This window comes from Aythya fuligula, chromosome 15 (assembly GCF_009819795.1).
Source record: "Aythya fuligula isolate bAytFul2 chromosome 15, bAytFul2.pri, whole genome shotgun sequence".
Lineage (NCBI taxonomy): Eukaryota > Metazoa > Chordata > Aves > Anseriformes > Anatidae > Aythya > Aythya fuligula.
In genome coordinates, this window is record NC_045573.1 from 16,505,647 (window position 1) to 16,526,644 (window position 20,998).

The 20,998-nt window shown below is 35.0% G+C and overlaps 1 protein-coding gene across 2 annotated transcripts in view; it reads right to left on the reverse strand.

Moving 5' to 3' along the window:
- The window catches only part of GRIN2A (glutamate ionotropic receptor NMDA type subunit 2A), a 191,631-nt gene that overhangs the window by 45,995 nt on the left and 124,638 nt on the right, over window positions 1-20,998 (reverse strand). For both annotated transcript variants that reach the window (XM_032197371.1, XM_032197370.1), the window contains exons 5-9: window positions 10,910-11,115; window positions 9,203-9,371; window positions 8,925-9,078; window positions 4,412-4,537; window positions 1,627-1,856 (exon numbers count right to left, since the gene is read on the reverse strand). In XM_032197371.1, the coding sequence (XP_032053262.1) occupies window positions 1,627-1,856; window positions 4,412-4,537; window positions 8,925-9,078; window positions 9,203-9,371; window positions 10,910-11,115 (885 nt within the window). The remainder of the gene's footprint in view (window positions 1-1,626; window positions 1,857-4,411; window positions 4,538-8,924; window positions 9,079-9,202; window positions 9,372-10,909; window positions 11,116-20,998) is intronic.

The window sequence follows — 20,998 nt, forward strand, 5'->3', positions numbered from 1 at the left end:
CAATTCAAGTATTTTTCTATTTTTATTTTGTCCTTTTTTACTTTTTTATTTTTAGAAATAAAATCCTGTTTAGTAGACAGAACAGGAAAATTACAAAAATGAGGAAGATATTAGCCAATGGCTACAGAACAAATACTGAAATTTACCCAGCCCACAGGTGAGAGTGGCAAATGAATTGGCAGACCTGAACACCAGCACTATTCCAGGTGAAAGCCAAAGCCTGCCCTGATCAGGACTTATCAGGAAAACATTCTGTACTTAATCACAAATAGTTGAACAGATTTTTCAAATCCATCTTTTTAATCCTCGTTAGAAAAATACCTTTTATCTGTATCATATTAAGTAATATTTTAAAATAGAGGTATTATAGTATTCACATTCTTTCAAAGGTTTTGCTACAACACAACCTAATGAAAACAAAACTACTACCATTTTTCTTTTCTTTATATCTATCTTTCCCCTAGCCATGCTTGAAATTCATACTTTGATATTTCAGATCACTGAAAACAGACAAGTCTATCTGAGCTGTTGCCCTCTTTTGAATAACAATTTCCTTTGTCTTCTGTCCTTTGAAATAAATTCCCTGTAAAGTTCTCCCTTGTGCTATAGTCTATTGAAATATTATCTCTCGATGTTGAGATTTAGTTTTATTTTTAAACAACTGGGCACAAACTTGAGAACAGCGTGCCCTTTATGTGTTTTGTGTATATCCATCACTACAATAATTTTGCAAACAGACTTCAACCACTTTCTGCAATACCACTTCAACAAAGTGGTCACAAATGAAACAAGAAATAATTGCTGGGTTTCTGATTTATAGGACAATTGATTAAAATTCACAAGTACCAAGACCTTGAATACTTTCAGCAGATGAAAATTCAGTCAAGCTAGAACAATATGCAAAAATAAGCATATTTATTATCTATTTCTGTGAAACTTTAGCAAGCTTTAAGTGAACTATCAGAGTCTACTGCTCAAAACAGAATTCTCACAAAAAGTTCTTGAATTGAGGAAAGCCACTTCCACAATCAAAATTCTGTGCCTTATCCCAGGTAATGTACATCTCAACTTTATTTTTACTCTTTATTCTTCATATGGTATACAAGGAAAATATTCGAGTGTCCACAGGGAACACGTATGGATTATTATTGTTTCTATTTGTCTAGTTATGCTAGCACCACTCTAAATCTGAACTCTCTATGACTTCCTTCCACACTACATGAAAAGCAAAAAGACATATTTTTTTTTCAGGAGCATTGATTAGTAATTTGTATTAGTAATTAGTATTTAGTAATTAGTATTGATAGTAATCAGATGATTACTAGATAGTTTCTGGTTTAATGAATATTCTGCCAATTAATAAACTACTAACATTTTAAACAGAGATGTTTAAATATTTTTAAATGTATTCCATGCATTCAAGCTGACTTTTCAGTTTTTTCAAGCTTTTGTATGTTCATGAAGCATTACTTTTAATCTAACAAGAACTTATTTCCATTTTTTTCACAAAATTAATGTACTTTTCAATTAATGCAGTTTTAGTTAATGAGGTTTTAGTACAGAGTACAAATTTGTATAAAGATTACGAAGAACAGACACTGATGTCTTTTAAGGTAGAAGAGCTACCTTTTTATCACTCAGTCCAGTCACTTGGTCAACAAATTCCTCTTGAATCATAAATGCAGCTAAGTTGGCAGTATAACTAGCCAGGAAAATGACAGCAAAGAAGGCCCAAACTGACACCATGATTTTACTGGTCGTCCCTTTGGGGTTTTGCACAGGCACAGAGTTGTTGAATACCAAGCCCCAGAGTAACCACACTGCCTTGCCAATGGTGAAGGATGGTCCATGGGGATCTGGAATTGCAAAGAGCATTTGTTTTAGTTGCAAGTATATTTGTGGTAAGATACCACAAATACATAACTACACGATAACAACAAAGCACTCACCAACACATTACGAAAAATATTTTTATACATATTCATTGTCCTCCCAATGTAATCACAGAATTTAGCGTCGGTACTTTCTGCTGTAATGACATTTATTTCCATATTTGTTGCAAAAAATATTTCAACACTTCTCTACGTGTATTTACCTCAGCAGTTTTCAAATGGAGACTGCAAACATAGGTTTGGAGGAGACCAAACTGATGTCTCTTGCAGTAAGGTGTGTGCCACGCTATGTCCCCTTTCAGTATTCTGTACCAGCTGACATGTAAAATGGAAAACTGTGGATATAAGTCTTAATGATTTGATTCCAATACTTTTCCCACCCAAAGTATTTTTATAAGCTCCTATCTTCAACATTATATTTTTTGAACTTTATGTACTCTCAGATAAGCGTATCAAAATGGGTAAACATTTCACCTACTTTTAAGCAACACTGCACTCAGAAAATAAATCAACAAAAAAGAGCCACCTGTACAGTTACATAACTTATAGCTAGACTCAGGCTACCTCACAGGTACAAATGCACTGGTATTACAGGCAGAAACCTGGCCCAGGTAATCTGTGCAGTTCTGTAATTTTTTTCAGTCAGCTTTGAATTCATCCGAAGGCACCCAAAGTTGTCAGCATAATGCCCTCACTTCATGCCCATGGACTAGCAGAAGCAGGTTAGCAGAGATATTATCCACTAAAAAGACCATATTTGTTGAGTCCTCTGAGAATAAAGGGAAGATTCCTCTTACCCAGCTTTAGGTTAGTACAGTGCAGACATCATCTAGATCCCCTGTGTGTTCAATGGAGAAACAGGCTGCTCCTGAACGTGACTCATCCAACTTTTTCAAAAGTACTCATTTTTGAATTAAGGGACAATTCAGACAATAAGCTGTTATGCAGACTCCTCCAATATTACCTCTATTCCTGCCTATGGGTATGCACACTAAAACTCAGATTTACTTGTTAACTTTAGTTTACATTATTAAAAATAATTATTAAAGGAATAAAATCCAAAGTTGGTATACTCAGTGCATATTGTCATTTCAGTAGAAATGCTCCATGTAACAGTGCAAATTTTCTTGATAGACTCAAACACATCTTAGATTATCTTTTTTCTATTTTTACTGCATTGCTAAGATAGACCGCAGTAAAATAATCATAATGGAGCTGGCTTTTGGTTTATGAAGCTATCCTATAGGGCCATTTAAGATTGAGCTGATGAATAGTAAGTATTTTCTGAGCAGTAATACGAATGAAAGTATATACCAAGAAAACTACTGAAGATTTTACCACCATTGAGTTTCATCCTACTAAAAATACACAGAAAATACAATAATCTACATAAGGAGTCACATTATTTTTAAGCTTCCCCAGCTTCAAATGAATAGCAACTGGATTTGTGGCAAGCCTCTACTGCTAAGTTATGATGTTGCAGTGCCATAATATAAATTTGTAGCCACTACATAATCACATAATGTGACAGAGAAAAGAACAGCCCAGGCTGCAGATCCCCAGTGTCTGTACAAACTTCTCCTTTCCTCTTCCTAATACAGTGTTTATTTTGGACATAGGTTACAAATTTACCAAGTTATTGAAATGTTGACAATATCTGAACATTACAAAACCCTCCTTGTTCAGGGAACAAACCAACCACCAACTAGAAGAAAACATTAGCTTGTTATAGTCTCTAGGACTATGTTCACCAACCTGAGAGACATCGTTATAAAACAAGGTATGTTTCAGAAATTAAAAACTGTCCACACTCTGAACTGAAAGTGAAGAAAGGGAAGGATGAGGGCACCATGGTACATGAAATCATCATTCTCAGGTCAGAGTGTTAATAGTATAGAACTGTATCTTTCACTGAGAAAGACGTGTTCTGTATTAAATTTGTTGTGTCACTATATTTTCAAAAAGAAGTTTCTACAGCCACAAATGCTACAAAGTAAGAAATTATGCCCTTCTGCCACTGGCCTCATTTCAAGGATGAGTTCACCACAAGAGAACCATACCTTTTTATATGGACTATATAAAACTATATACAACGTAACAGCTGCTTTTCCAGATTAGCCACCAAACCTCACCATTGGAGATCATTATCTCTGAACTATCTGTGAATTCATAAGTCAGGAGACTGAAGAGTATTTCAATGCCTTTTTTTTAAAGCTGACGCCCTACAACTGATACAGTATACTAACATAATGCTGCCTGAATACAACTCTCTTTAATATCACTTATCCTTCTACATCTTTATTGCAATGAATTAGAATATAGACATGAGTATATAAGGCCTCAAGAAATCACATTTTAAATGAAGAGCAAGCATGCTTTCATAACTGCTTTTACTGTTTTATTCCTACGTTACATTTATTTTAAAAGATACAGGGTAAAGGATGGTAAATACATTTTGTTTGTTTGTTTGTTTTGCTTTGTTTTTATAGCCCTAAGGTTGTGTAAATTGCAAAGCTTACCTTTCCCTTGTGCTAAGTTCCTGTTATATCCTACAGGGCTAAAATACTCAAATATAAAGACAGCCATGGCGGACACAATGAGAAGCATCACAAACATCATCACCCAGACGGAAGCACTAAAAGGCTCTGCAGCAAAACAGACAAGAGAAACAGAAACAGTTCATTAAACCAGTCACATCACAAGAATTCTAGTGTCTCAGGCTAGGCAAGCCCAGAGGCTTTCTTTAAATTAGCTTTTACCAACAAAAATGCTAGCATTACTGCTAGAACTAAGCAGCAATATACAAAGAACTGCTGTTAGTATCCACAATCTCCATACATCTGAAATCATAAATGTGAGTTGCAATTCAAACATGAAGTCTATGTACTTGTCTTCTTTAACAAAGTCTTAACCGACACCGAGTGGCAAATAATTGGTTTGACTTGCGGCTCATTCAGTTTACAATCCTTTTCTATTAATCCTGTGATGCATGCTTTTATCAACAGAATACTCCAACCATTATGACAGTTTCTGTAGAGAAAAAGCAATTACGCATATGCTTAAAACATTTGGTGTTTCAGTGAAGTACACCTCTCTGATTTTCTATCCAACAGAAAGCATTAGGGAAAAAAGCCAAATGCTTGCATTCATTGTTTCCACTCATAGCAAAAACATTCTTTTGCAAGTTTCACTCTCATCTGGGAGCAAATTTCTGAAATCAAAAGGTTTTTATGGAAAACTGAATGTCAGTTTGAAAGGTAGAAAAAACATAACTTAAAGAAGTAGGTTGGAACAGAAAACTAAAAGTAGTTTCAAATACCAGAACAAGCACCAATTTTTTGAAAGGATTGGAAATACCATGTGATAACACAAAGTTCTTAAATTTCAGCTTTGACCGATTACAAATTCTCTGTCATTTCAGGTGTTCCTGTGGTAGCTGTATAAGGATAAATGCAACAAAAGTTTGGTATGGCAAAGTAATATATCTTTATTAGGTCAGCTTATCTGGGGGCATATTATACTCTAATTTTGGTAAATACTGGTAGCGTGAATGTGCTCTGAAATGTGAGAAAAAAATCTTAATAACTATTTTAAATTAGAACAGAACCAAGAAGCACTGAAAGTGACAATAAATGAATTTGCTCCCATGCTTTGCTTTTTTGAAAGCCCAAGAGACTCCTCCATCCTAATCTCTTCATCAAAAATGAAAATTCTTCTATCATTGTAGGAAATGACTCTGAGCAAGAGCTAAAGTGAGCTGAGCCCAATAGCCCAGTCTGAACCTTGCCCACGTTAGCATGAAGTATTCACCAAGAACTGGAATAAAGTATCATAATTTGGGCCTAGATGTGAAAATCTTATGAGATTGGTTTCGTTTGCTACAATTTCTTCATAAATTTGGAACCATGAAAGACCAAATTCCAGATAGCCCCACTTGTGAGTTTGAATGTGAACTGACAAGACAAAGCAGGGAATTTTCAAACCAAACAGTTCTCTTTTTGATTTTAAGAGATGATTAAGGAACAGGGGTTTTTTTGGTTTTGTTTCTGGTTTTGTTTTGTTGTTATCTTTTAAAGACAGTTTATAAAATTCTTTCAATTACTAAAGACATTTTTTGGAAGAGAATAATAAGTTAGCAAAATAACAGAATGTTTAAAAGACAAAAATAAATCCATTCAGAAACAGACAAGTAGATGCCACTTAATGATAAATATTCTATGTAATCACATATTAATTGGAATTAATTGGAATTCACATAAAACTATCATACAATATTGACAGCATTCTCATAGAAGACAGTCAGCAACCCTCATAAAACTCTTATGAAAAGCATCAGGGTAAAAGCAGCAATGGTAATTTGTCAAAATTTAAATTAGGCAAAGGGCAAAATAAGCTAAAGTGAAAAAGCAAGCTATAAACAACAGTTAATGCAGAATGGTCCTTAATAATTTATGCAGTCTGGTAATGAGGAGTAGAAGCAACAGAAGCAACAGCAAAATAAAAGCCATTTATAATAAGTAGCAAGATTGAACAAGTACAAAATCAATTGAATAATAAAGTTGATGTTCCTGTCATATTACAGATCAAATTGTGCATTCAGCACTGTTATTCTCAAAGGACAGAAGGAATTTTTCCCCAGGAGGCAGCAGGTTTTATAAAATTTTTAAGTAGAACAATGATATGACGGAAAAATACTAGCATATGACTTGTTAGTGTACATTGCAAATTACTGGCAGTGGAGAAAATAGAGCAATGAAAAAGATTTGCCATTTTACCAGAAGAAAAAAAAAAAAAAAAAAAAAAAAAAAAAAAAAAAAAAAAAAGACAAGTAGCCTCACCTATGAACTCTCTTTCTCTTAAATATATAGAAAAGTTGAATAAAGCCCCCACTGATTTTTTTAAAAACTAACGTCGTGGATCTAGTATACATGAACAGTAGTAATACATGAAAAAGTTTTATCATGGATAAAATTCTTATTTTTTATTCTAAAATTCTTGGTAGGAGACACCTTTGGGAACAGATAATGAGGGAGAGGCTGTCAGCCCATCAGTTACTTAAATCCATTAGACACAATCATTGAATGGAAAATCTAGTTCAGACAAATTTTGTACTTGCATACAGTGATGGCAGTAAATCATAAAAACAAGTATTTCGTAAACTTCATTGCTATTTAATAGTATTGTTTTTCACAGATTAAAAAAAAGAAAACATAAAAGTTACATAAGACAACTCAGTTGACACTCAGTTAAAAAAATTAAATCTGTCTATGAATAAATTCAGTTATCTATCTGATACTATTTTGCATGGCAGAGCACTTTAATACTACTCCCACAACATCGAAATACACAAGCAGTTCCAGTGATGTGACAGTTTCATCTATGTCTAAATAAACAGAAAGTACATCTGAGATCACAGACTTAATTTATCAGTGCAGTAGATCAGATTTCTACAAAAAAAAAAAATCTGTTCTATAGAGCTTGACAAGAAGGCATCATTTTTACTTTTTAAATTCTGTACATATCCAACTAAACCAAAAGCATTAAATTAATTGTAGAAATATAACTATGATGTTGTGAAAAAAGCACAAAAGCAGTCTGTTTTGATGATAGCTGGAAGCAGGTAAGAAGTAAGCAAAGTCCATTAAAAAAATTGCCAAAAATTGGAACATATTTAGGAAAACACCGTATAATTCAAATGATAACTTCAACACATAGAAAGTACAATTTAAAAAATAAATTAACTGTACAAGTCAATTACTTATAGAAATAAAAAATCATTATCTGAGTATTTTCATTTAAAAATGCAGCCTCTCATAATTTCATTAAACAGTCTTCTATTCAGTAAACAACAAAATTAATCACCAACAAAATCTGTTTAGGTATTAACAAGTTAGGTAAATTATTTGATTATTCACTATGTTACACTTATGAGCTATTGCTTCATCTCCGCAATGTGCATTTATGGAACAGGTATGAGAAATAAGCTCTGTGTATAAATGATGACAATGGCTATGAGAAAAAACAATTATTTGCCCACTTGTATCTGATACTCTAGTAACAATCAGTTCCTCAATGGCTAAAGGTGATTTGAATTGAGTGAAGAATTTACACTTAATCTAAAAAGAAACTATACTGATATAAATATATATATATATAATAAATATATAAAATAATAAAATGATTAAAATGTCATAATTGCTCACCATATTGAAGATGTGAAACTGTTCTGTAAGATACCTGTAAAATACTGATTTTTCTTCAGTTTCAATTAGATTATTTTATCTCCACTAGCACTATTTTTCATTTGCAAAATACCTTTGAAAAACTCAGGCAAACCACTAAATATAAAAGTCAAACATAGGCACTACAGTGGAGAGGCAGATAATGAAAGGAGAAACGAACAATAGAAACAAGTAGCAAACAAGGGAAGGAGAGAAGACAGAGATCTTTACTTCTTTGTATCCCACCTCTTTTCTATCGAGCCTTTCATTTCCATGCTGAATCCCCATTGCTCAACTCCATCATCACAACACAGAAAATTGAAGAAAACACTCAGAAGCTTTGCAGTGCGGTAATATGGTCTTTGGAAGCCAGATCTGTTGCCCATTTAGTGTCAGATCTATTCTAATAAAGTCTTCTTTTCTACGCTATTCTACGAGGGGGGAGTTCAATGATTTTGTGAATGTGAGTGCTAGAAAAATATGAGACAATTTATTATGGGCTAAAAAGCACGGGTTAATGTGTAAGCAGATCTTGAGGAAGTAATTTTCCTAAATGAAGGTGCTGGGGAATTCTTTTTTGTATTCAAATCATTATCATTTGGTTTCCAGTTACTGCATTTGAAACCAACAGCACTCTCTTCATGTGTTAAAAATCACATTAATCAGTTTGCTGACACCATACAAACTTCCTAACATGTAATTCAAAAAACTAAGAAACATGTCAACACACTATTTAGCTTAACTAACAATGAAAGCTATCCCACTCTACAGAATTGCAATTAAATGATCTTGAGGGGTTGAAGAACCATACCTAGAAAAGCAGATGGTGAAACTGTGCCATTGCTCCGTGACACCATGACACTAATCCCAGTCTCAACAAATGGCACTGAAAAGTCAACCACTTCAGAGCGCTCTTCATTAATAGTGAGAGACCCCACAGCCATAACTGCACGATGATATACCACCTGATCCACAAAGAGAAGACACCACCAATATTACTCAGTAGAGAACACCTCATTTCTCCAAATGAATTTAAAACAAACATTGCTAGGTTCTTACTTAAGAGCTCTTTTACCTAACAGAACTTACTTCACCAATCATTCCATTCCATACATTATTGACTTTTTTGCCATGTTTCCCATTAGTCACCAAATACAGGTCATACGTGAACTTGACAGTTTTAGACAATTTCTTCAAGATATCAATGCAGAATCCTTTGCAGCACTTCTTTACATTAGTTCCCTCATTAGTTGAGTTGCTGTTAAAAGAGAAGCAAGACAAACATTTCTCCTGGGAAAAACAGAACCACCACAACAGCAAGAGTCAGCATATTGTAAAAGAACAATTTTTCAAACTTCCAAGTGACCATTTTTTTTCTGGAATGATGGAGAAATAAAAAACCATGGGATGCTTTATATGGTGCTTATAGCTCTTACTAATCATATTACAGTGGCTTGACAAAATAAATAGAAGATGGTGGTAGACCTTGTACAACATTTTCTGCTTCAGTTTCTCTCCTACTGGACTTCACTTCTCCATCAATTCATACAGTCTCCACTTACTGATGTTTCTTTGATTTAGATTAAACATTTATTACTTCTGCTCTTAAGATATTATGTACCACACATAATTTAATAATTACTGAACTGCCCAACACATAAGCTGTGTAAAGGCATGGTAGTACACAGCTCTGGAAGCAGTGGGTGCTATTATATCTTTTCCTGCAGTTTGAGAAGGTGACGTTCAGGCTATCTTTGAGTGCAAAGACCACTCTGGAAGGTCAGAAAAATCCTGACAACAGAGAAACCAGAGTCCCAAACTGTGATCACCCATGTAGGTCTTAGACAAGAATTTTTTTATTTTTTTTTAAATAGGCAATATTTTACAGACTTTGAAGAAATTCAAATCACAAACAAAATGTTGCTTAGAACCTGACTAAGAAGTTCAGATATGTCAATAAAAATGTCCTGGACTTCAGAAAGTATTCAGCAACTTCTGGAAAACTTCAGAAACGTCAATTACATCTTCTAACACCTGCTCAATTAAAAATGTTATACTCATTTTGGAAACACGTAGACTGAAGCATATAATGGGTGAAGCATATAATGGGTGAAGAAGCATTAATGAATCCACAATGACAAATCTTCCACCGTTTTCTAATGATTACTCCAAAATTACAGAGCAATCAAAGCAATGGACTTTTCTCTAGCTGGTATGTCATAGTATTTTGTGCTGGAATAGTTTATCTTGTACCAAATTTAAGCATAAATGCATTATTTTCAATATATATATATATATATATATATATATATATATATATATATATTTTAATATATATTAAATAATATAATTAATTAATTAATTAATATATATTAAAATAGGTGCATTTCAACATAGCAGGAAACCATTCAAAGAGGACTCATTAAAACAATCTAGTTTTAGAATATGCTATCTTCTTTCATGTGACTGAGAAGGGCCATTTCTAGTTGATTTTGAATTTACTACATACATACTATCTTGTCATTGACTCAATGTTACTTATATGTATATAACCAGAACCTTCTGATGTATTGAAAGGGAAGATGTGCAAAGAAAAGCATGCTGTGCAGGAAAGAGAAAAAGAAAGAGGAAGAGAAATACAGAACAAAAAGCAAAGATAGGAATCAAGAACAGCAAAGTATGAGAAAAAATGTATATACAACAAAAGAAATAAGGGAAAGCATTAATGAGAAAATAGATGAACATTTTGCACTCAAAAGCAAACAAACAAAAAAGGAACACTGTGTATTTACTTACTTAATTTTGACAAATTTACGACATGGCACGGTGTTTTTTTGGCAACTTTCCATCAAAGGATCCACATCCTCAACAATGACAAAGGGAGCCTCCTCCAAGGTGACAATACTCAAATGGTTATCATCCGGTTCACTGTCTGCAAAAGAGCTGTACCTTGGCCAGACAGAGTACTTCAGGCTCAGTGAGTTGTTCTCCCATTTCCCCACCTGAAAAGCCAAGATACACAAGCTGGTGATATCTGATTGCTTGTATTTGACAAATAACATCTCATTAAATACACAGGGATATAGGTACGGGAAATTAGAGTAAAAAGACAGCAGTCCTAGGTTTTTATTATCAAATAAATTTTATTATCAAAATTACTTTAGAAATCTTTAGTAGTCATATGAAGTGGGAAAATAAAGTAAGGTAAAGTTATTTAAAGACTGGATGATACCAGTTAACATGAGCTTGGCTATAGGTGCACTGAAATTTGATATTGTCATATGCAATTAAACCAGAACAGCAACCAGACACTCCATATGTAATTGGGACCAATTTGCAGTAACAAGAAAATAGGCCTCAAAAGAAAAAAAGGACAAGAAAAAGAAAACTAATTCCCACCAGGCTAATGAACAAAGTATCCCAACATTATTTCTGTATGTTCTGTAAAGAAAGGACTCTTCAACCATTATTGTTTGAAAAGTCATGGTGAAAGTATTTTACACCCTAGTCCTAGGGTTCCCAAGGTGGGCCAGACGAGGGTTTTAGTAAACACAAGCAGAATTTTACATGACACGGTTTCATATTAGAAATAATGTATTTTATTCTGGTTTAGTTACTGTGAAATAATCCTAAGAGTTTAGCAAGTAATCAAGCAAACACCAACCTTTAGAGTAAATATGCAGTTTTAAGATTTTTGGGGGAGCATAACCAACTTTACTTTAAAATCATCTTTTTATTCATTATTATAAATTACCCAACCTTAATTAATCTGCATTTTTTTCCACTGCCAGAACACCAGCAAGGGGAATATGGTTAAAAAATTATTTAAATATTTTGAAAGCTCTACCATTTTATTTCTAATGGTTGTTTAACTACTTGATATCCATAAATCTAATTGTATGGCTTATCCGAGCAGTAATGACAGATAATATAAATGTGCTACCAGTCCACATAATTTACACCAACACATTTTAATAATCCTTCAGTTACTTTAGCTAAACAAATTATAACATAATCATGAGACTGATAAAATATTTGTTTTGCAAGGAAAACAGTAGGAATTAACAGTACAATGAGAGATTCGGGTCCTAAAAAAAAAAAAAACACAACTGCACAAAATTGTTATTTTCCTTCTGTCTTCTAAAGACTTTAAAATGAATCACAAAAGTTCCTGAAGAACAAGATTTATATCCATTCCTATTTGGGAAGCACATAAGTACATGCCCTTTTCAGTTTCCTTTCTGTCCTGTTTTTGAGGCAAGGTATTTTGCTGAACTTTAATGTAGGAGGCAGAAATGCCAAATCTCTATATACTTTCATTAGGAAATTAAAAATATCCCAAGGGAATTAGGAAATCACACCTAAATCACTGGGAATCAGGAACTGGATTTATACTGCTTAAAGTTTTAGCATGAAGTTTAACCAAAACACAAGGGATTAAGCCTTTGTGGAATAATAATAACAACAACAATAATAACAATAATAAAAATAATAATAGTAATAGTAGTAATAATAATGCAAAATAATAATTATCTACTTAACTCTATGAAACAGATACATTGCAAATAAAAAAGTTTGATTGTCAAGTTATGGTACATAATCTCATTCACAGCAGAACCTGTGCTGGTTTATGTTAGCTTACAGAACGTAGTTTATATCTACACCCTAAGTATGCCACAATGTTGGCTGCCTAGAGCAGGGACAATTCCAGACAGATCACTACTTTAATCTAACAAAAAACATGCCAAGTACAATGATGAATTTCAGCAGTGGAAAATGTGCCTGCCTGCCTGCCTTTTCCAACCAGCAATAAGAAAAGAGATGTGACTGGGTCTCAGTTTCACTTCCATGTCCCAGAGTATAGCAGTAGCAGCACTTGTCACTACATTACACTACATTACCTGATACAGGTCTATGTAATTCAAAGCGTTTCCCCCTGCAAGCCATCTCCACTGTATATTGTTGCCACATGGATCAACTGGAATACAAGCAGCCCACCATAATACGAGTTTGTCTGATCTTATCAAAAATGTGATGATTGCTTTGTTTTTAAAAGAGGACTCATGATATATTTTCAATAATTCACCCACATCTTATTGTTTTGAGGAGGATACACCCACTGATGATTTTAAAGGGATGAATTTGTTGAAATGCTAGTTTTTTAGACAGATGCATCTGTACAGAAGTGTGTGTTGAGCAGGTCTCTAAAGTTAGGTTCAAACATTTTTATCCTCTTCATTCCATTACCTCCATATTCACTGATTGTACCTTTATGAAAAAGTAATTAAAAATTAAGACCTTCACTTCGGTCTCAGGGCCATCCCTACTACTCTGCCTGAAGATGTCTACTGCTGCACTTCCAGGGAGTCACACTGAATTCATCAGGGCTTTATACAGGCACAAATCTCATGTCCATTGCAGGTCATCCCTACTTTGTAGTCAGGAACCCTCAGCATCAGAAAGCACAATGGCAAAAAGTACAAACAAAAGATTTCAAAGTCATGAAGAATAGCAGAAAAGCAAATGGCAGAAAAGTCCTGAAAAGCTTTGTTGTTTGGCTAAGAATAGTAAATGAGGAAGAGTAATGCCTTTGAGTCACTCCTTTTCCTTGGGAAATATTTGTGTTGGATTTGCTAGTTCTGATTATTAAATGGTTAGAATAGATGATGGATTTGCTCTGTTGCTGATACTAGACTTGGAAGTAAACAGTTTTCTTCATTTGGTATTTTGATTTTGCAATAGTAATATTGTTGAAGAACACATTGCACTTTCTATCTTTCAGCTACAGTTTTGAATGATTAAAATGCTTTTCCCTTTTTCGTTTATTTTAAAAGAAGGGTAAGAATTTAGTTTTATGCAATTAAAGCACATAGTCAAAATACACAAAGATTTTTATACTTACATTAGAAGACTTTCAGCCTCTGCAGAACTAATTATAGCATTGCGAATAAGAATCTGAAGGGTATTAATTATTTACATAATGTTTTGTATCCTCGTATATTATTTAGATCCTTCAACATTTTTGTGCTACCAATAGTATCAACTCTTTTACAGAGTGAAGGATTGAAATGAGAGAGGAAAGCTGTAGATTAAGGAAAACTAAAACATGAATATGTTTCTGTTGAGATTAAGAGAATTTATGAAGTTGAATACATATTTTGGTGTCTTGCAAGATCAGCATTTATGTCACTTCAGGAAAAGTCAGATCTAGTTCTAGATCCAATCAGTACCTGTTCTGAATGCCTTTAAAACCTTCAAAAGCTTAGGGAAGAAAAAACAAGTTATAACACATGTTGAATGATTTCAGAACTTTATATAGAGATATGTTTATAAATTGTAAAAATTTCTGTGCAAAGTCAAATGTTAAGTCCTTATTCAGCACTGACTGTTAAAGTGACTTGACTATAACAAATATATATATATATATACATATAAAATTAACTGAGTTTAAAAAAGCATGCAAGTCCTGACTTCACCTCTGAAGGGAAGGCCACTATAAATACTCCAGAAATAAATAAAAAAAAAAAGTTCATATGTAAAATACAGAAAGTAGGATATGAAAAGTTCAACTGCTATTTTCAGTAGGAGACAAGTGATATTTGAATAAACCATTTTACAGTGAAATAGCTTACCTACCTGGACAGCTTCAAAATTCAGCTGTCTCCAGTGTTTTGCAGTGCTTGTTTTTAGAACATGCTACTTCGTGTTCATGATAGCTACTCATGAAATGAACTAAACATGGCATCCTCCAACCAAGTTCAAGCATCTAGATTTGAGGTAAGAAAGTGCTCCTGTTTAAATTAGCATGCTTACCTAATAATACTGGTATCCCTGATACAAATATTCATGAAATAGCCATGAAATCTGAAGTTACCATTGTAATGCGGACTATGCTAAACCATTGATAATATGAAGGTAAAACTATGAAACAGAAAACAAAGATACTGCTGTTACATATCAATGAAATGCAACCTGATGCTACTAGTTTTTATCTAACAATTTTAATTGTCTCACATCTTGACTCATTGGGGTTGATTTTCAAAGAATTCAGAATAAAATCTGATCTATTTGAATCACACAGTACAACAAAATGAAATAACTGAAAAAAGCAAGGCAGGTGATTGTAAAAGTATAAAGGCTTAATATCTACATTGTTTCTTGTAAATTACCACATGATGCAAAAGTTGCAGAAAAAATGAAGCACTTACTAGAAGCTTTATATTTTAAAAGCAAATGTCAGCAGAATACTCATTCTTACAGAGAGAGAGAAACAAGAAGTGGAAAATACTGATCATTTGCTCAAGTCTGTTTAATCTTTTGTTCAAATGGCTGTTATATAAAAGGAATATAATATGCAGCACATAAAAACTATAGTGCAGTCACAGGAAATCTGCACGTTTGAAGCACTGTTGGCAATATATCCTTCATCTTTGCATTCTAACACCATGCAACTTAATTTCTCTGCCGAAGCCTTTCTCTGGTGAGTGCTGGAACCATATAGCACTAGAAGCCTTTTCACCTAAAAGTTCCAACTTGCACTGATCTCAAGTGAACTCTTTGACATTCAGATTGCCAAATTTCTATTTGATAAGGTGGAACAATGTTATAAAAGAACTTTCCTGAGAATAATTTCCATTTTCCTCATTTCTTGAAAGAAAATTGTTCCTCTAGAAAGAACAAAAATTGAAAGAAATTTGAATTTGAAAGAAAACTGAAGTAAAATTGAAAGAATTGTTCCTCTTGCCCTGAAGTGGTCAGGCAGTTGAACTAGGTGATTTTTGAAGGTCCTTTCCAACTGAATTACTCTATTCTATTGATCAAAGTGCACTTTTGTGATGTCCAAAAAGATAAATAAAAAAGGTGCTTTAATGAAGAATTTGCATGTATTGTCCTGGGCTTGCTATATAGAAATATATGGTCATTTATCAAAATATGTTGAGATAAAAGAATTTCAGCTGTCCCGACTAAATACTTTTTTTTTTTTTTTTTTGGCTTGAGTTATTAATTCATAGAATTTGAAATTTTAATTTATTTTTTTTTTCTCCAAGACAGACTAGAAACTTTTTTTAAGATTTCAAAACTTAGCGTGGGTCAGAGAAATAATTTCCACTAGCTCCTGGAAGCAAGACTACCGTTCCAAAGAATCCAGCTGAAAGCACAGCTCATTAATAGTAGGCAGCCAGAGACATATTCCAGCTGCATCAAGGTGAATCTCACATATTTGAAGTGGTGTGGCAGGCACAGCCATCCTGCATTTAAAATGAAGCCAACGTAAGATGCAACATCTATACTTGGTGTAGCCACTCTGTAATGACAGGAAACTTTGCTATAGATGAATCAGGATGGTTTTCTCTGTCTCATCTGCCTTCCTTTCCTCTTTCCTAGTAGATTAAGTCTATTTAAAATCAACCCCCATTTAAGTGTAACACATCCATCTTTGTAATACACAATAAATGTTTGTTCATTGTCTTTTGTATTATAAAACAAGGAGTTCCGTTTGAGGAGCGGGAGTTGCGAAAGCTTTCTGCTGAAGTAAGATGTATAATACTTGGCTAGACACTATGAAAATTCTTTTGCTTAATGTAACAAAAAAGAGAACCCTCTCCCCTTCTCTCCTTCTGCATCTCAGTTGCCTCTTTTGTTCAAAGACCCTGCTGCAAAGCTCATGTAACCATCTCCTGATAAGTTGCTAAACTAGTGTATCAACATCCTGCCTTCCTGTCTCACGCTGGGCCAACATGACCAAATAAAAAAAGAAGTTGAACCACAACGCTGAGGAAGACTACGGCCTTCATCTTCACGACCACCAGAGGGACAGAGACGACCCCCTAGCAACAGTGCGCGCAGTCGCAGAATATACCAGGATGTGCTGCGTAATCCCGGAATTACCAAGATATAAAAAGGGACCCTGGCGGGGGTGAGGTGCACGCCGTTGGTGGAGCCGAGACTCCCCGGCCGCCCAGCGCTGTTTTGCTTGCTGTTGCTTACTCAGTAAATTCCTTTCTATTATTAATGCAATGCTCTCTGAAAATTAATTAAGGGGGCAACTTATAACAATCTTCACCTGCAACCACGTGCTGTTAGAAAATCCCATGTGCTAAAGAATTATTTCCTTCTCTAGGTACATTAAGAACACAGGAAAAATATAGACTTTTTTTTCTAATATGCGTTCTTTAAAATCTCTGTTTTTAGAATGACAACCATTTAATTGAGCATTAAATAAAATAGAGAAGAAGTATTTGGACTTCTGGATTATGCAATGTGTAAAATGGAACTACTGAATAGTTCGATGAGAGGTCTGAAAATTTGATTTATTCTCCAAACAAACTCAATTAACTATATTTAGTTACAGTCTATAGCAAATCAAGCAAGCTACAAAGAAGAGAATAGCATGCTTAGAGTGCAAAGGCATAGAAGTATGTTTAGAAGGTGAGTTCTCATTCTGTCTAGACCTCCAAAGAATTCAATTAACAGTACTAGAGTAGCTATAAGTGAAATTGAGCTTATTTTCAGTGGATGCTTCATTTCAGATATCTGCATTGCTAGATTCAAAAACAGAGGGGGAATGTAAAAATGCATTGAGATGGAGCTACAAGTAATAAACCTGATAGTGTGTATTTATAAAGCAAACTTTTTTGAACCAGAAAATTCAAGCTGAGAATAATGTTCAAAAAAGGCAGACATGCTCTGCTATGGAACTGTCAAAAGCTGCACCCAACTAAGCTTTACTCTGCTGTATGGAAAAGCCAGGAAATATCCAGATGTTTCTCATAAATTTCTGTCATTCCTACCTAGATTGCTAACACAGCAGTGTGTGGCCTCAATCCCAGAGGAATATGGAAGATGACCCACACTTGAAAAGAGGGCAATAGGATTGTTTTTGGGAAGGATCCTACCCCAAATGATAAAACCTCTTATTTATGGCCAAAAGACTGGAACTCTTAAAATAAATACCTGCATACAAACATACATAAAGTTGCTTCACACATACAGGGTTTGTTTCACTATTGTCGGTGCAAAACCTATAAAACTTTCAAGCGTGGACTTCAAAGCAGTGCTCCCATTATACAAATACATGTACATTTATCGTTGTGTTTCTTTGAAACATCTACAGTCTTTCCTGTTTCCTCTTCATGTATGCGCTGGAATTTTCCTGTTCATTTAATCTCTACAGTATAGAGGACGAAAAACAGAAAATAGTTGAGAATATGGAAGAGTTTGTTTGATGTCTGCCTGAATTAGCAATGATAGGGTCCTCATCTCACCCTCCCTTCATTCATTTTCTGAACACTGCAGCAGAAGAGGGCAATAATGAACTATTTGGTGTGGTTTTGTGTAACAGCTACAGATACACAGCTAGCGTAAAGAGAGGAAAAAAAGTTGCAAAGCTACTTATTACTGTACCCCTCAGAGTTCCCTCTCCTGCTGCACCCTAAGCCAGTCTCTAAATAATGTCAGTGTTGGCATGAAAAGAATGTCTGTCACACAGGCATCTCAGAGAAAACAAACAAATAACTCAGTCCTATCACCCTCTTCCCAGCAGATGGGAACTGTACGCAGTAACACAGTCATCATCCTTTTGTAAGGAAAAATGTCACATGATGACACAGATGCTAAATGCACTCCCAGGATTACCCGACCAAACCTTTGAAAAGATAAAAAAAAAAAAAAAAAAAAAAAAAAGTGATGTTTTTTCTGCACCAAACACACACATATAGCAAACATACTTTTTGAGCTGTCACACTTCGCACTTTTGGGAAGAAAATAATGCTGAGCAAACACAAAATCTAATTCATCTTGCTTTATAGAAAAACTATTCGTTACTTTTATTTCACCACACTTTTCCACTTACAAGGGAGAGCTACTCTGGCAAGTCTTAACAGAATAACTAGGAAGCATAAATTGACTTTGTCAGGTTAGCAATAACAAGTAGCTGCGGAACAAAGCACACAAGCAAAATCCTTTCCCCAGAAACAGCATCTGTTGTATTCCTTCTGCTGCAAACTTTTGTGCCTCTGCATGTTGATCAAGGTCCACATTTCACAATGACATTCTAAATTTAAATGACAAAATACGATGAGAGCACTTTCATATCTTATTAATGGGGAATGGTTTAAAGTCCTAGTTGGTTTGAAGGCATCCATTTTAGGACTTTGACGTTTTCAAAAATTGCTGCAAAATCTCATATGGGGTATGCAAATGTACTGCTCTTCCCTCATGGCGGCTCCTTACACTGACAGGAAAGCACCAACACTGGGACCATCAGGGCTCAAAGGAAAATTAAGTACCCACAGAGATTATAAACAAACGGGAAGAAAGAAAAGCTACTAGCTCCTGTAGCCTCGTTTTTAATACAGAATTATTAATCAGCACTCCCCAGATCCTCAGTGGTTGATACAGCTTTGGTACTGGGAAATGTCCCAAATAACTTTGTGTAGCACAGGAGTTCAAATTTATGCCAGGGAAATCATTTTATAAATTAATTATGTCATTAGAAAGAAAGGAGATGAACAAATGGACGGCCTTTGCTCCACCTGCCAGGTAGGGAAGACTTTTTGTCACCCTCGGCACATACTGAATATCTTTCAGCTCTCCATGTGTCTAAATGGCCACACCTTTACTTCCAGAAAGGAAGAGCTGCTCTGAAAGCAGCTCCCACACTACTCCCATAATCTTAACTATTAGCTATAAATAACAGGAACAAAGTACACTTCACCACCCCTTTCCATGGCATTTACATTTCCTTTACAGCAGCAGAGAGAATCTTTAAATCCTGCATTGTCTTCTTGGGAATACAGGATTTAAAGAATGCTGCATAACAACTGGCACAATTCAAACAATTCAGCATAGTAAAAGCTTAAAGGCCTTTCCCTTAACCAAGTAAAAGCCACTAATACATAAACAAGATACAACTTGCATGCAACAGCAAGTGTTAGGATAGAGTAAGTCTTTACAGTAAGACTAAATACAGTAAGCAACATGGATGAAACACTGAAAGTAACAACCTAACACATGTTAAGAAGCATGCTGTATCTGCTGTAGCCGTCAGGTTAGGCCACAGAGCTACTGACAAAAGATACACTAGCAAATGGATCATGCACTTTCATCACAGAATCACAGAATCACAGAATCATCTAGGTTGGAACAGACCTCCAAGATCATCGAGTCCAACCTCTGACATCACACTAACAAGTCCTCCACTAAACCATATCACTAAGCTCTACATCTAAATGTCTTTTAAAGACCTCCAGGGATGGTGACTAAACCACTTCCCTGGGCAGCCTATTCCAATGCCTAACAACCCTTTCAGTAATGAAGTTCTTCCTAACATCCAACCTAAAACTCCCCTGCCACAACTTTAGCCCATTCCCCATTGTCCTGTCACCAGGCACGTGGGAGAACAGACCAACCCCCACCTCGCTACAGCCTCCTTTAAGGTACCTGTAGAGAGCGATAAGGTCACCCCTGAGCCTCCTTTTCTCCAGGCCAAACAAGCCCAGCTCCCTCAGCCGCTCCTCATAAGACTTGCTCTCCAGACCCCTCACCAGATTCAATGTCCTTCTCTGGCCTTGCTCGAGTACCTTGACATCCTTCTTGTAGCAACGGGCCCAAAACTGAACACAGTACTCAAGGTGCAGCCTCACCAGAGCCGAGTACAGAAGGACAATCACTTCCCTAGCCCTGCTGGCCACACTGTTTCTTATGCAAGCCAGGACGCTGTTGGCCTTCTTGGTCACGTGCCTTGTCAACCTAATTTTGCCACTGCTATTTATATTCAAGTATATGATTTTAATATTGGATTGATTGGTTTTATTTCAATTAATTTTCCAAATTCAAGAAAAAAAGGAAAAGACTAATGGACTGTGAAGTCTGCACCTCAGCGAA